The 14,571-nt window shown below is 27.4% G+C and overlaps 2 protein-coding genes and 1 pseudogene across 2 annotated transcripts; 1 reads left to right on the top strand and 2 right to left on the bottom strand.

Moving 5' to 3' along the window:
* Positions 1 to 336: 336 nt before the first annotated feature.
* On the bottom strand, positions 337 to 1,186 carry LOC124924655 (protein FAR-RED IMPAIRED RESPONSE 1-like). Its single transcript, XM_047464663.1, has 2 exons — positions 1,140 to 1,186; positions 337 to 793 (listed from the first exon to the last, which is right to left on the bottom strand). The coding sequence occupies exons 1-2, from the start codon at positions 1,184 to 1,186 to the stop codon at positions 337 to 339; spliced, it is 504 nt and encodes a 167-aa protein (XP_047320619.1).
* A 266-nt stretch (positions 1,187 to 1,452) lies between these two features.
* On the bottom strand, positions 1,453 to 2,594 carry LOC124924654 (protein FAR1-RELATED SEQUENCE 3-like). The gene is made up of 4 exons (XM_047464662.1): positions 2,507 to 2,594; positions 2,147 to 2,419; positions 1,925 to 1,998; positions 1,453 to 1,863 (listed from the first exon to the last, which is right to left on the bottom strand). The coding sequence occupies exons 1-4, from the start codon at positions 2,592 to 2,594 to the stop codon at positions 1,453 to 1,455; spliced, it is 846 nt and encodes a 281-aa protein (XP_047320618.1).
* A 334-nt stretch (positions 2,595 to 2,928) lies between these two features.
* Positions 2,929 to 13,415, top strand: LOC124924653 (annotated as a pseudogene).
* The last annotated feature ends 1,156 nt before the right edge of the window (positions 13,416 to 14,571 follow it).

Genomic DNA, 14,571 nt, shown 5'->3' with positions numbered 1-14,571 from the left:
GCCAACATAACAACCAACATAATTATTAAAACATGTGTTTGTAGTTCTGGGAAAACCAAGCCTAAATAAATGTAAATGTTTTTTCATTGTAGCTTTAATAGGTAGAGCATATTCCAACAAATTCCCAACTTCTAACAAACCATATTAGAGAGTCAAATAACCAACTCCAAATTTCTTCAGAAAAGAGAACCAATAATAAAAAATGGTAATTATAAATATAGTTATACCTGCGAATGTTGTGTTAGAAGAGGTTGTAGAGACTGAGTTCCATGCATAGAGAGTGTGGTCGAACATTCTCAAGTGTTGATGTTTGTTTTGTTTTACTCGATCTTTTTCTTATTTTTGACATTCTACTAGGGCACCTTTCAACCTTTTACCCGATACCGTTTTCTCCTTCCTTTTAATCCCTTTAATTCCATGAGAGTCTCTTACACCAATTTCTACCTCATTTAAAATATTTGTGGCATTTGACTCACCAACTTGTAACATCTCATCCATCGACTTCAACGTACGCAAAATATCATCTTTAACAACCTTATATGTATCATTCCTCTCCGCTGCCTTGATTACCAGCTGAACATACAATACACACAGTTCATGATATCGCGTACTTTGCAATACTTTCGTAGACAAACTAGTTTGGTCACTAGTTGAATCATTAACTTCAAAATATCCAACCTTAGCTTCTCGTGTCCACCTTTTTCGTATGAACTTACTTGGAATCTTTACGATATTATTTATCGTAAATATTTTCAAAATATGTGAACATAAAATTCCAGTAAAATCAATTTTTCTGCAATCGCATTCAAAATTACCACACGATAAATCAACTATAACGATATGATTGTTGTAACTCTTTCGGAGAGGATTAATTTCATATTTTGTAAAAGTTCCATCATTCTCGATTATTCTAACACTAGTATCATGAGATTTGCACCACTCAGTTTGAAAACACTTGTATATTTCAGGGGTATAAATACTACTTGCTTGCTTGCTTCAAAATTTCAATTGGAAATTCCAAGAATGGAGCACTTACTTTAGACCGTGTTTCAACTTTTAACTCTTCGTATCGACGATCCTCAAGTAGTCTTTCGAAATGATTGAAAAAGTCCAAAAACTTGTGTTTGTACGTGACGTACCTTTTCACAATGCTATTCATACTTTCACTTCTTTGGGTTGTAGTCATATCTGCGCAAAATATATGTCGGCCATACACCAAAACTCATTTTTTCTCTTAACTGAAACATGCGCCGAAGCCAATCATTTTCTTCTAATGAATACTGAGTCAACATCTAATTCCAGGCTGTAATAAAATCTCTCTCTTCATCAAAATCATATATACAAAAGGCAAAATCTTTAGCAAAGCCTTTAAACTGTGAAAAAACACCACTCAAATGTATTGTAGCATTTTGATAAAATGTGCCAAATGCATAAACGATGACGTGTCTCTGGTCATCTCAAAGTTAAAGCCTTTGTCATGGCTGCATCTTGATCTGTGAGAATAGTTGTTGATTTTTTCTCCCTCATGGCTTTACTAAATGTATCAAATAACCACTCAAATGATATAGATATCTCATCATACAATAAAGATACACCAAAAATTATCGATTGTTTATGATGATTAACACCTACAAACAACGCAATTGGACGACCTTCATTGTTCTTCCTATAAGTTGTGTCAAAACAAATAACATCTCCAAAATGACTGTAATCAGCTCTCATCTTAGCATCAAACCAATAAATATTAGTTATTAGGTCATCTTCATCAAGTTGAATAACATAGAAAAAATTAGGATCTTGTAACTGCTGTTTTTCAAATATTCCAATACACCTCTTGAATCCCCAACCACCACGTTTCTTGTTCTTTTAGAACGCAAATAATTTTTGTAATCTTCAGGGATAAAACCTAAAAACTCTCTCCCACCCACTTGTCTAGCCATATGATCATGAGATGCTTTTGGGGGATTCCAACTTCACTAGCCATCTCAATTTGTATCGCTGTAGAAGAAAATATTTTTCTATAGGATCTAAGAAAATGTGTTTTTTTGGGACTTGTGAGATAGTGATTATGATCTCTCACAAATTGAACCACACATAATTTTCCATTACTTCGACGACTAATCTTCATTTATCTTCGCAACCAAACCTGTTTCAGCACGTTTGTTTTTCACATAAAGATCATGACATTTATCTATTTCCTTTTTGCCATGTGCACTGTAACATAACACTCTGTCAAACATTTTACCTGATTTATTAATATGACATCTAGATTTTTTTATGCTAAATCCAATCCTTCTAGCATATGTCAAATAAAATTGATAAGCAACTTCTTCACTTTCAATTTCTTGACCTATACTAGGTAGAAAGTCTTCTGATATAGGTGCCTCAATATTCTCCAAATCATTTTTATTGTTCAACCCTTTTAAATTAATAAAATAATTCAGTCAAATTCAACCCAACAATAATAAAACATTATAAAAACAATTTAATACAATATAACTCTAACCTTCGTTAATAACTTTCACGCCATCATCCTGACACTCTTCATTTGCTTCAAAATTCAACCGACGACAACTTGTAGATCCACTTTCCATGATTACCACTTTTAAATCTAAAAAGAATACAAGAACTTTAATTAATTTTTCAAATTAACCTTATGAGTAGTCTAACAATGCTTAACCTCTTTTACTATAAAATAATCTAAAACAGTGCCTAGTTATGAGATGTTATTGATATAAGTATATTTTTTTTAAAATCAACACTTGTACATCTTACTTCACAATTTCTAGAAAAAACAACATAAACCCTAAACCATATAAATATAAATATAAGATATTCCTGAACAAATTAATTAAGCATTTGACAATTATTTAAATTATATCTATATGCTTTAAGGTAATATATCTATCAAATAAATGAAGTATGAGGATGGCTCATTTACAGATTATGAAATACAATGAGAATGTAATGAGAATGTATCAGGTCATGTTCTTCATTTGAACAAAGAAATTTAAGGAAATATTTTGCTGATTCCTATCTTAAAAGTGGCAGGGGTTTCTTGGAATCTTGCATTCAAGCTTTATAACTTTAATCAGTAATATTTAGTTTAGATAATTGAAGAATATATACATAGTTAAACTTAAATTTAAACTGTAATCTCTGTTAAATTTAAGTCCTACTATAATGTTGTTTGGATTGAGTTCTTGATGTGTAATAATAAGTATTTTCAAAACAATTGTTAAACTTGAATCCAAACAAATACCTATAGTATTTCAGGAATCTCAGGCCGCAATAAAGCATAATCGATAACGGTGGATGGATAAATGACCAACAGACAAAGACGAATGTTGAGTTGATGAAGTCGATGTTGAGAGGACAAACTCTAGCTTCACAGGTCGCGAGAGAGTCCCTAGCTTCACAGGTCGCGAAAGAGTAGAACCGTAGTGAAGATAATTTGAGACGAAGACGACGATCTTGGAGATTTTGAAAAACCTTAAATTGAAGCTCCTTTCCCTCTAGCGTAAATGTATATGTTAGTGTGAAGAAATTATAGAGATTATTTTAGAGGGGAAGGGAAGAGAGATGGGTTTGGCAATAAGGGTCTCCGGGCAGCATTAATTTTTTTTTAATTACGACGCCGTTTTAAAACGGCACAACTTATGATACATAATAAGGAACAGGGCTCTTTGGAAGAACCATTCCTATTAAAGAATGTCTAAGAAATAAAACATTAAAAAATATTTATATAAATTAAGAATTGTTATAAAGATGTCATTAAATTATATATATATTTATATATATTAATTTTTGATAATTTCAAACAATTGATGAAAAATATATATATTTTAGATTTAAAAATTTTAAATTGAAAGATATATGTCTATATTTATCTTTCATTAAGATTGATATATTATTAAATTTTATGATGTTATTTATTATGAAGATTGTTAATAGATGAAGAGATATTTGAATTCTCTTCATTAAAATAATCAATAAATTAAGATCCTAAATTTATGAATTCTTCTCTCTAATTAAGAAATATACACAAATGAATTTAGATAATTTTAAAAGCATTTTTTGAAATATATATACATATATATATATATTTTTAAATATTAAATAATTAAGAACGGAATATAAAGATTTATGATATTATTTAATAAATAAATTCTCTCCCTTACTTTGACTATGTAATTATTTTATGCATATTTAGATTCTTTCATTAAATAGAATATTATATATGAAATTAAGGATAAATGTTTATTAAGTATATAAATCAACACATATTTATATAAATTTAGATGAATAATTAGATTATAGTATACTTTTCATTTAAAAATTAAAGTGGATATATTATTGAGTTGGGTTATATACTATGATATTTAAATTCAAATTAGTCATATTATTGTTCATTATTTGAATTGTATTGATTGATATAAATAATCACCAAAGTGACAATTTTTGTTGAAATTGATTTAAGAAAATTTGGAAGGGTAGTATTATGTAATTAATATGATTATATTATTTAGCCATGATAAATAATTGACGGAATTGCATAGATACTTGTGATGGTAAATATGTAATAATTATACGGTCTTATTTATGTAAATAATCAATCCATCCAAAGATATATTAATTATTTGACATGTCTTATTATTAATATTTGATCATTACACACCAAAATACTACTGGAAATTAATATTACCGTCCAAAGACTTGATATTAATGTTACATTAGGTATTTTGAGATGAGATAAATCATTATTTAAATTTAGTTGTTACTTAAATTTATAATTGTGCGCATCTACTTATTGAATATTTTAAGTGATTAAGGACTATAATTTTTATGATGTCAAGTTAAATATATTTATTTTTAGATGAGACTATAATATTTTTTTGAGGCTACTGAGTTTGAAAGGAAAAATGATTTTGTCTTTAAAGATTATTTAGATCAATAATTTTTATTTAAGAAGATTTGATTAATATCTCAAATTCTTTTCACATTGATAATGATTTTATTTTTATTGATGATAAAGTTCAAAAATCAAGAATAAAAAAACAATATTGATCAAATTCATTAAGTACAAACTCAATAAGCTCAAAATCAAGTGTCTTTCTCACAATTTAGTTTAATCAAATGACTCTTTAAGGACAATTTATGGCACCCTTGTATATTTTGATATGGAGCTTCACCAAAATAGATTTTAAGGAGTTTTTAAACCAAGACATTGAAAAATAATTTTGTGCAACGAGAAAACTTTGTGTCGAGAGGCCAAATTAATATGGTTTGCAATTTTTAAAAATTATAGCATCTTGATAGTGGTATCATAAATTTCACAAATTAATTCTCTCTTTCAGTTTTTCGATGAATTTAATCGATGATTTGTGTATCACAAGTTAGTGGGAGTAAACACATATTTATGGTTTTATATATATGTGATATTTTGTTTGCCACAAATTTTTCTTGACATTAAGTAGCCAAATAGTTATGAGATATTTGAAAAGAACTAAAAATTAAATGCTAACATATAGGAGGTCGGGTAATCTTGAGATTATTGAGTATTCTGACTTCAATCTTACATGATGCCAAAATAGTATGAAATCCACTTCGGGTTACATTTTTTCTCTAGCTGGTTTAATCGTTTCTTGAAGAAGTATCAAACAAACGTTTATTGTTTCATCCACTATTATAGAGAGATTTATGACATGTTATTAGGCATCAAATTATGTGATATTGACATTAAGTTTCTTGTTATTTAAAAAATGATACAAAGTGGATAGATTTCTATAAAATATTTATGTACAAACTCTATGGTTATGAACCCCTTGACAATGAGTTTATCACCTAATATCTTTCATAAGAATAATGCTCGTATGAGTGTCATAGAGATCGACGATCACTAACTTTAGTGGGAGTTTGTAGTTTGATCGTCTTTCAGTTTAGTTATTTTATAGATATTTATAAAGTTTTTATTTTGATCATAAATTAAGTATTATTTAGTTCATTACACTTTGTATAATTATGTTTAAAGTATGATCTCACTAAAATCAAGTAGGACTAGTTGGAAATTGACATGAAAAGATCACATTGCATGGAATTTTCATTCATCGCATTCATGATATGATTTGTCAATTAATGGTATTGATTTATGTGATCATTGTTGGGGTCTAGTTGTGCTTAAATACAATGACCGACATTTTTTATCCTATATTAATATAATTAATTGATAAAATTATTTATACAATATATGATTGAAATGACATAAAACTTCGAGCACATTATTGTTGACACATTTATTATTTATACATACGTGACCCCGAAGAGATTGTTCGAATTTATGGGGTCACTTGTATAATAAATAATTGTGCAATTTTCATCTTTAGTATAAGCCAAAATAATGTGATCTAATATGAAATTAAGTTTATGGATTATGGGTATTTTTGTCATGAATATAAAGTGTCGATACCTTAAATAATATTTCTAACTTTATGAAGAGGCTAAATTAGAATTATTTAAATCATAATAACTAAAATAATGTTGGTTATTTGTAAAGGTAATGGTCCTCATTTGAGGTACGATCATTTCTCATTTATGGTTCTATCAACAGAGAGAAAAAACAATTAACGTTCTAATCAATTGGAAGAACTATTAAGGAAAGATTAAGGAAAGAGAAAATTAAAGAATATTTTCATTATCAAGAAAGAGAAGATTCATGATTATAAATTAAGGTACACTTCTCACAATTTAAATTAGGATCTAATTAGAATAATTCTAATAATAATTACTCAAATCTACCCCTCCTTCTACGGTGACGATACTCAATCTCTTATCCTCCTAATCGGATGTCTTGCAACCGCGGTCTCATTCGCGTTCATCTGCACAATCCACATCATCAAAATCATCGCCATCCCAACGAACTCAAAGTCTTCTACCGCTTCCTCTACATCTCCCTTTCCCTCGTCGGATTCCTTACGATTATGATCATTTTAGAAAAACAGTTCAATGTCACTCGCCTTGAATACGTCTCCTCCTCCGTCGGTCCTCGTTTTTCACTTCTTTTCATTAATGGTCGTCGTGAAAGAGGAATATAAGATCTAGTTGAAAAGAAAATAGTCATCGTCGTTGCCTTTGCAAATCGTCACAATAGAGGAAAAACATAGTATTACTAGTCCACCGCCATCGACGACAAAAAAAAAGATTAGTCATGTTTCAAGACAATATTCCGACCAACCAATTGGGGAGACGATTTCACGATCATTCAAGAACTCTTCAATGTGGATATATTCATCATCTTCTTTGCAACCATAAGTGGTGTCGGCGGAACCCTAATTGCCATCGACAATTTAGGGCAAACCAGAATTTCTTGTTGGAATTAAACTAATTACATTAATTAAATGGAAATGATATTTGGACAAATAAAATTTACACCAAATTCAAATGCGAGTTAATTGTGAAATTTAGTTTAAATGAAATTCACACAAAATTCAAATGTGAATTAATTGTGAAATTTAATTCAAATGAAATTCACACCAAATTAAAATTTGAATTAAAGTGAAATTAATTCAATTAAATTCACATCAAATTCAAATTTGAATTATGGTGAAATTTAATTCAAATGAAAATGAATTTGTTAATTGTTACAATTAACATTAATGCCTTGAATGAGGCAATTAACAAATAGTGTTAATTGCTATTGTAACTACACAATATTTATTATTTTATGTAATTTACAAGGATGATGACAATGCAAGCAAGGATAACCATTAGATGGACGAATGATGGATTAGTGATCGTTGAATTAAAGAATTGATTATGAGTTTAATTTTTAACTATAAATATCCTTTCACCTATTATTCCTCTCCACACATCATCTCAACATTTCTCACTCTAGAATTCAAAAAGTCCTCTCTTTTTTTTGTGAGTAATCTTTGAGTTTTTTGCTCAATATTTCTGTTAAACCCAGTGATAGTTCAGGTACGCTGGTCAAGCTTGATGAGTAGTGATGTTAGTGCAAAATCACTACTAGATTTGTTGTACTTTGGAATACAGCCATCTACGATAAACTCTAGCACACACGGGAGCCGATGAAACTGTTTTAAGGGAAATGTGTCTAAAACATGCCTCGAATCAACATTTAAATTTGGTGATATTGTTCTTTATATATTGTATTTTCTTTAATTCCTTTGTAACATCGTTCGATTATCTATTTTATGTTATTTCAAGACAAGAATTCTAACAATCTCAAAAAAAAAAATCTATTGTGCTAAGCTATTTAAGAGCTTGGGCCATCGATTTTTTTTGTCTTTGATTTTTCAGAAATACGAGCTGTGATGTTACGAAAGAAATGATGCTCATTTTGAACAATGAAAATGATACATTTTAAGGAATAAAAAATCAACAAATAAAGATAAGTCTTTATTGTATATAGATTGTCTTATATATTACTTTTTATGATATTAAGATATCAATTTTAAATGTAATATATTCGCTTGTTGATAGAGTGAAGTGAAAGAAGAAGAATATGTTCTTCTTAATAAAGAAAACAAAATGTCGTAAAAGTGGTAGAACAAAGAAATAGTGCATTGGTGTCGTGGTTAGAAGTTTGGATGCAGGGGTGTGATGTAAAAGGTCCTCAGTTTGAATCTCATTTTAGACAATGATTTCTTTTGTAGAAATTTGATGTGTTATAAAATGACTTTAGTTATTTGTGTTGGAACCATTCAAATTTCTTGTGTAGAAGAGATGAATGGATAGTCAATGATTTCTTAGTAGAAATCAGACTAGTTAAAAATGACTTTAGTCATTATTGATCTTGAAACCATTCTAATTTCTTGTATAGAAATTATGAGATGAATGGATAGTCAATAATTTTTTGGTAGAAAAAAATGAATTTAGTTATTATTGATGTTGAAACCATTCCAATTTCTTGTATATAAATTATGAGATGAATGAATAGTCAATGATTTCTTGATAGAAATCAGACAAGTTAGAACGACTTTAGTTATTAATGTTGGAGATGAATGGGGTAGTAAATGATTTATTTATAGAAATTAGACTCCTTAAAATAACTTTAGTCATTGATGTGAAAATCATTCTAATTTATTGTGTAGATATTATGAGATAAATGAGATTGATAACCATTTCTTATAAGAAATTTGATTTGTCAAAATGATATTAATCATGAATGTTGACATCATTATAATTTCTTATGTAAAAAATTATTAAATGAATTAGGGATCCAAAATATTTCTTATGTGGAAATTTAATTTGTTAAAATGATGTTATGATTAATATTTTGAAGCATTTTAATTTCTTTTATAGAAATTATGTGATTAATCATGACAGAGAATGAATGTTATATGTATAAAGAGATTAAATAAGTTTTTTGTGTTAGAACTTATTCTAATCATGTATTTAAAAAACACAACTATGTTAGTCGAAATTGTCTTCGCAAAAATTGTCTAGGTGAGAACAATCTACCCCACCCAGATTTGTCTTGAGCATGCATAGTCGTTTCACGTCGGTTATTGTTCAAAATATGGTAATGTAAGTGCTTCAAATAAGATATATAAAATATATTTATTTGATTATGTTGTTAAGTGATTATTTATATATGTCATGCATATTAGCTAATAATACGATGATTCATGTTCATTTATAATAAGTATGATTATATAGCAACTTGTATACATTTAAATAAAGATCTATTATATATTTATTTTGTTTTAATAACTAATTTTGAATTTTGTCATAAAATTATGTGTCTTTTGATTGAGAAATATTTTTTTTTTAAAATTAAAGGTTATCTAATTAATTAAGAAACTAATAATTGATAACATTAATAATTATTTATAATAATTAGTTAATTTTTATTTGATTAAAATTAAAATGTTAATAGTCTAATTATTTTTAATAATTAATATTATAATTAATTATAATAATTAGTTATTGATGTATTTTATAAAAGTATTTGTTTACTGATGTATGAAATAATTATAATATATGAATATATTAAATAAAGACTTACTTAATTTGACATTTTTGAAATCAAATAATTACAAGAAAAAGTCTTGTTTGATTTGAGAAATAATGTGACAAATGTGCCAATATTATGGGATACAAACGTGCAACCGAAAATAAATGTTTAAGCGATTTCGATCAAAGATGCTTGAAATATTATGATTTCTTTTTTATAAATCATGTGATATGGTGAATATTTATTTGATTAAATATTCTAATTTGTTTTATAAAAATTAAGTGTTGAAATAAATATTTTTAATTTTTTATGTAGATATTATGTGAAGAATGATTTATATATGAATAAACATTTTAATCTCTTGTATAGAAATTATGTTTTGTTCAATTAAATATTTATAATATAATTATCTTATTCATTGTATAATAAGTATAAAAAAAGAAATTTTTAAAAGATTTGTGACAATTTCTTGATTAGAAAATCATTTATTTAAATCATATAAATGTGTGTGATTTAAAGGATACCAACACGAATGTGGGGACAAATATTTTATTGATAATAACACAAAAATAAGTATGTATATTATGATAAATAAAAGATAATTTATTGTTAGAGAAATGTGTTCTCTACAAAAGATAAAGTTGCGCAATTTTAAAAAAAAAAAAAATAACAAGAAAATGTATTGTTTGTATTAACTGAGTTGGTGCTCAAATCAATATTTTAAATTTGAGGATTTTGAAATCAAGAAACTTGTAATATTTTTAACATTACTTTCATAAATGTTATAAAAATTTGAAGAACCAATGTCCTCAAAAAGTATTTTATAAAATAAAAAAAATTATAAAGTCTAGATATAACTTATAACAAATTTTATAATAATGATATAAAAATTTGATCATATTTTGATTAAAGAGTGAATGTGACAATTATATATATCATGAAGACAATAAAAAATATTTAATTACGTTTTTTGAACGATATTTTTATCGTTGAAAATTACGATAAAAATGAGTAAATCCATGAAGGATGTGAATTACACTACACGAAATATCATGTTGTTATGAAATGATATATTGATATTATTAAATGAAAGACTTTATGTCTAAAAATGAATATGTTTATACTTGCAAGTGCAATCTACGTATGAAATCTTCTAAGAAAATTATGATTGATAGATTAAACGTTATAATCTACAATTTTAACTTATGTCGAAAAATAAAATAATTCTATGAAAAATATGTAATCTACACGAATGCATAATAGCTCAAAAACATTTTGTCTACTAGTTAGCCAAGTAAACAATATTTTTATAAAAAATGTTTAAATGGTAAGCATGTACGAATGACTATGCTTCTTATTAAAATATATTTCAAGATCATCTAAGAATGTACTAACGTAAATTACTAATTATTGTGATAATAATTTGAAAATTGGATTAACATAGAGTCTATGACAAGTCAAGACATAAATGTCTTAGATATAATGTCATTAAACTATACTCTCTAATAAATTGTTTGGAAAATGGGAAGATGATTTCAAGAAAAATGTGGAACACCATCCGAGAGAAGGAGCAAACCGGACACAACCATGAGAGATTGACATGTATTAGAGAGAACTCTATATGAATGTGTGTAATTGTTTACACAAATGACATAATAGTTCAAGGACATCGAGTCTACTAAATCGGCTAGTAAAGTTATATATTTTCATAAGGGAAGGTTCAAAGGTTACACTTACCTATTCTATGTAGGATTCAACAATTGAACATTTCACCGGGTTAATCTTTCAATTTCCATTAATGTGGGGGATTGTTGGAATTAAACTCAATTAATTAAATGGAAATGATATTTAGACAAATAAAATTTACACCAAATTCAAATGTGAATTAATGGTGAAATTTAATCGAAATGAAATTCACACAAATTTCAAATGTAAATTAATTGTGAAATTTGATCCAAATGAAATTCACACCAAATTTAAATATGAATTAAAGCGAAATTAATTCAAATAAAATTCACATCAAAATTTTGGATGTTACTTGCAAAGATGATGAAAAAGTAAGCACGGATAATCGTTTGATGAATGAATGATGGATTAGTGGAAAATTTAGATGATAAAGAGATAATAAAAAAAAATCGATTCTGAAATATTCATGTATGAAGGCTTAAATAAAATCAACTGACTATTTCATTTTTTTGTTTTATTTAGGGAAAGATTTGTTAGGGGTGTTCCAGAAATGTCTACGATTGAGTAAATAGCTCTACGAACGAATGGATCGGATCGACTTGGAAAATTGTTGTTTACTCTATCAATATAAAAAGGTTCTTGCCCTTTTTTATTTAAATTCTATTAGTAAAGCGCTCGCGCCCCTATAGAGTAAGGCTCTTCCGCTTGGATTAAAGAATTAATTATGTATAATTTTCAACTATAAATATTCATTCATCTTGTAGTCCTCTCCACACATCATCTCATCATTTCTCACTCTAAATTCCAAAAGTTATCTCCTTATTTTGTGTGTAATCTTCGAGTTCTTTGCTCGACATTTCCGTTGAAACCCGGTGATAGTTTAGGTACGCTGGTCAAGTTCGATGAGTAGTGATTTCAGTGCAAAATCACTACTGGATTCGTTGTAACCTGGGAGACAGTCATTTGCGATAAACTCTAGTTGAAACGGGAGATGATGAAACTGTTTTAAGAGAATTGTGTCTAACACATGTCTCAAATCAACATTTAAATTTGGTGATATCATTTTTATATATTGTATTTTATTTAATTTTTTTGTAACATTGTTCAATTATCTATTTTATGTTTTTTCAATACAACAATTCTAACATTTCATTATGTTATTCGAAAAAGAGTTTAAGCACATTTATCTCATTGGTTAGCATATGGAATTACTTAGGTCGGGTCGCATCTGGTTTCGGTTCCGAAATCTTATTAAATCGGTACAAGGTCCCTAGACCGTTAATGCTCACTTTCGTAATGTTATTATCTTTCGTTGTCCATTTGCTTATCGCATTTGACGTTCCAATTGGGATCTATATGGCGTTTGTGGTGATTAGGTTTTTCTTTGGAGCTCAATAGTTGTTACTTTTCGCAATAATATTGGAGATATTCGTGTTAAAGTATTACTCGACCCTTTATAACTTTGGGAGGCGGCTAGTCAAATTGAGTCTTACAATTTGAACATTAGGGTGGCTGGACATTTGTACGATAAGGAGGCGGTGAGACAAATGAGTGTTCTTGGACGTGTTCGGAAGAAAGGAGAGAATTTGGATTGTGTTGGGTTGAGTGTTTTCGATTGGCTTTCATAATCATTACCGGAGCAACCGTGGTTAATGTGTTAGTTTCATTTATTCTAGCGTTTAGGACTAAGAAATTCTATCAAAGTGATATATATATAAGAAATTTTGCTATTAGACTGCACAGAGTGAAATGACATTACAGAAAATGTGATTCCTCGCAGACACGACCGGTAAGGTATAATATTAATGGTGTTTTAGGATCAAACGGTTCGGTCGGTCTAATATGTTGTAACACTTAGGGAGACTCAAACAACTTTAAATACAAACTACTTTACATTTTGTTAATCAGTTGTATATGGAATTGTATTGTTGGTATAAAATTAAGACAAATTAATAATAATAATAATAATAATAATGAGAAGAATACCATATTTAAATAATAAAATACTTTTAAATTAATCATAATTTAATTAAAATTAGGATAACAAAATTAATAATTCTAATATATTTATATATATAATTTATTTATAATTCTTAAACTCTATGATAAATTAAATAAAATAATTTTATTTTAAATTTGTAATAAGATTAAAAGATTCATTTATTTATAATAAATTTAATTTAGAATAATTAGTATAATTGATTATGTGATTTAGTTTTGTATTTATTTAAAAAAATATTTTATAAGAATTATTAATTTTATTAAAAAAAATCAAATAATTTTATAAAATAATTTTTTTTATTCTCTATTAATTTTAAAATAAAATTATTAGGTTAAAAATAAATAAAGGGATTAGTGGTTTCATTTCTGACACACCAGCAGCAGGTTAAGCAATTTGATGTTGCTTGATTTTCGCTAGTTGATTGAATAGAGTTCATATAATAAAAGAGGCTCAAATTGACCGTGTAGGTATAAATAATATTTCCAGTACATAATTATTTTTCATTGACCGAGTTGATTGAATAGAGTTCATATGATAATATTCTTCCTTAATAATAATATATATTCTTTTCTATTTTGTAATAATAACAATAATAATAAATGAGACTTAAACAGTTAAACTTGGACCCATTTTATTATGTTTGTTCGAATTTTGAGGCGAACAGAAGAGTATATAAGTTTGATTTCTACAATTGATAATATAAACAAGAACTATTTGATTAAGTACTTGAAGAGAAAAATTGAAATAATATCTTTCAAGCGAAAAGGTGAGGCACAAACCGTGAGCTTGCTACGTAAAAGAGCAAATTGATAAGAAATAAGATCTTTGGTGAAGATATCAGCAACTTGATCTTCAATAGGAATGTACTGGATGAGTAGTTGTTTACGAGCAACTTTTTCTCGAATAA

Source organism: Impatiens glandulifera, chromosome 2 (genome assembly GCF_907164915.1).
Source record: "Impatiens glandulifera chromosome 2, dImpGla2.1, whole genome shotgun sequence".
NCBI lineage: Eukaryota > Viridiplantae > Streptophyta > Magnoliopsida > Ericales > Balsaminaceae > Impatiens > Impatiens glandulifera.
The sequence above is the reverse complement of the archived record's forward strand: the minus strand, read 5'-3'. Positions and strand labels throughout refer to the sequence as shown.

What these genes read in the sequence shown, in the direction of transcription:
- LOC124924654 (XM_047464662.1), bottom strand. Translation starts at nt 2,594, where the DNA reads ATGGAAAGTGGATCTACAAGTTGTCGTCGGTTGAATTTTGAAGCAAAT. An exon ending in AAACAAACGTGCTGAAACAG is followed by an intron (nt 1,999 to 2,146) that starts GTTTGGTTGCGA and finishes TTTCTTCTACAG; the next exon opens with CGATACAAATTGAGATGGCT. An exon ending in TCATATGGCTAGACAAGTGG is followed by an intron (nt 1,864 to 1,924) that starts GTGGGAGAGAGT and finishes GCGTTCTAAAAG; the next exon opens with AACAAGAAACGTGGTGGTTG.
- LOC124924655 (XM_047464663.1), bottom strand. Translation starts at nt 1,186, where the DNA reads ATGACTACAACCCAAAGAAGTGAAAGTATGAATAGCATTGTGAAAAG. An exon ending in ATGAATAGCATTGTGAAAAG is followed by an intron (nt 794 to 1,139) that starts GTACGTCACGTA and finishes ATGCGATTGCAG; the next exon opens with AAAAATTGATTTTACTGGAA.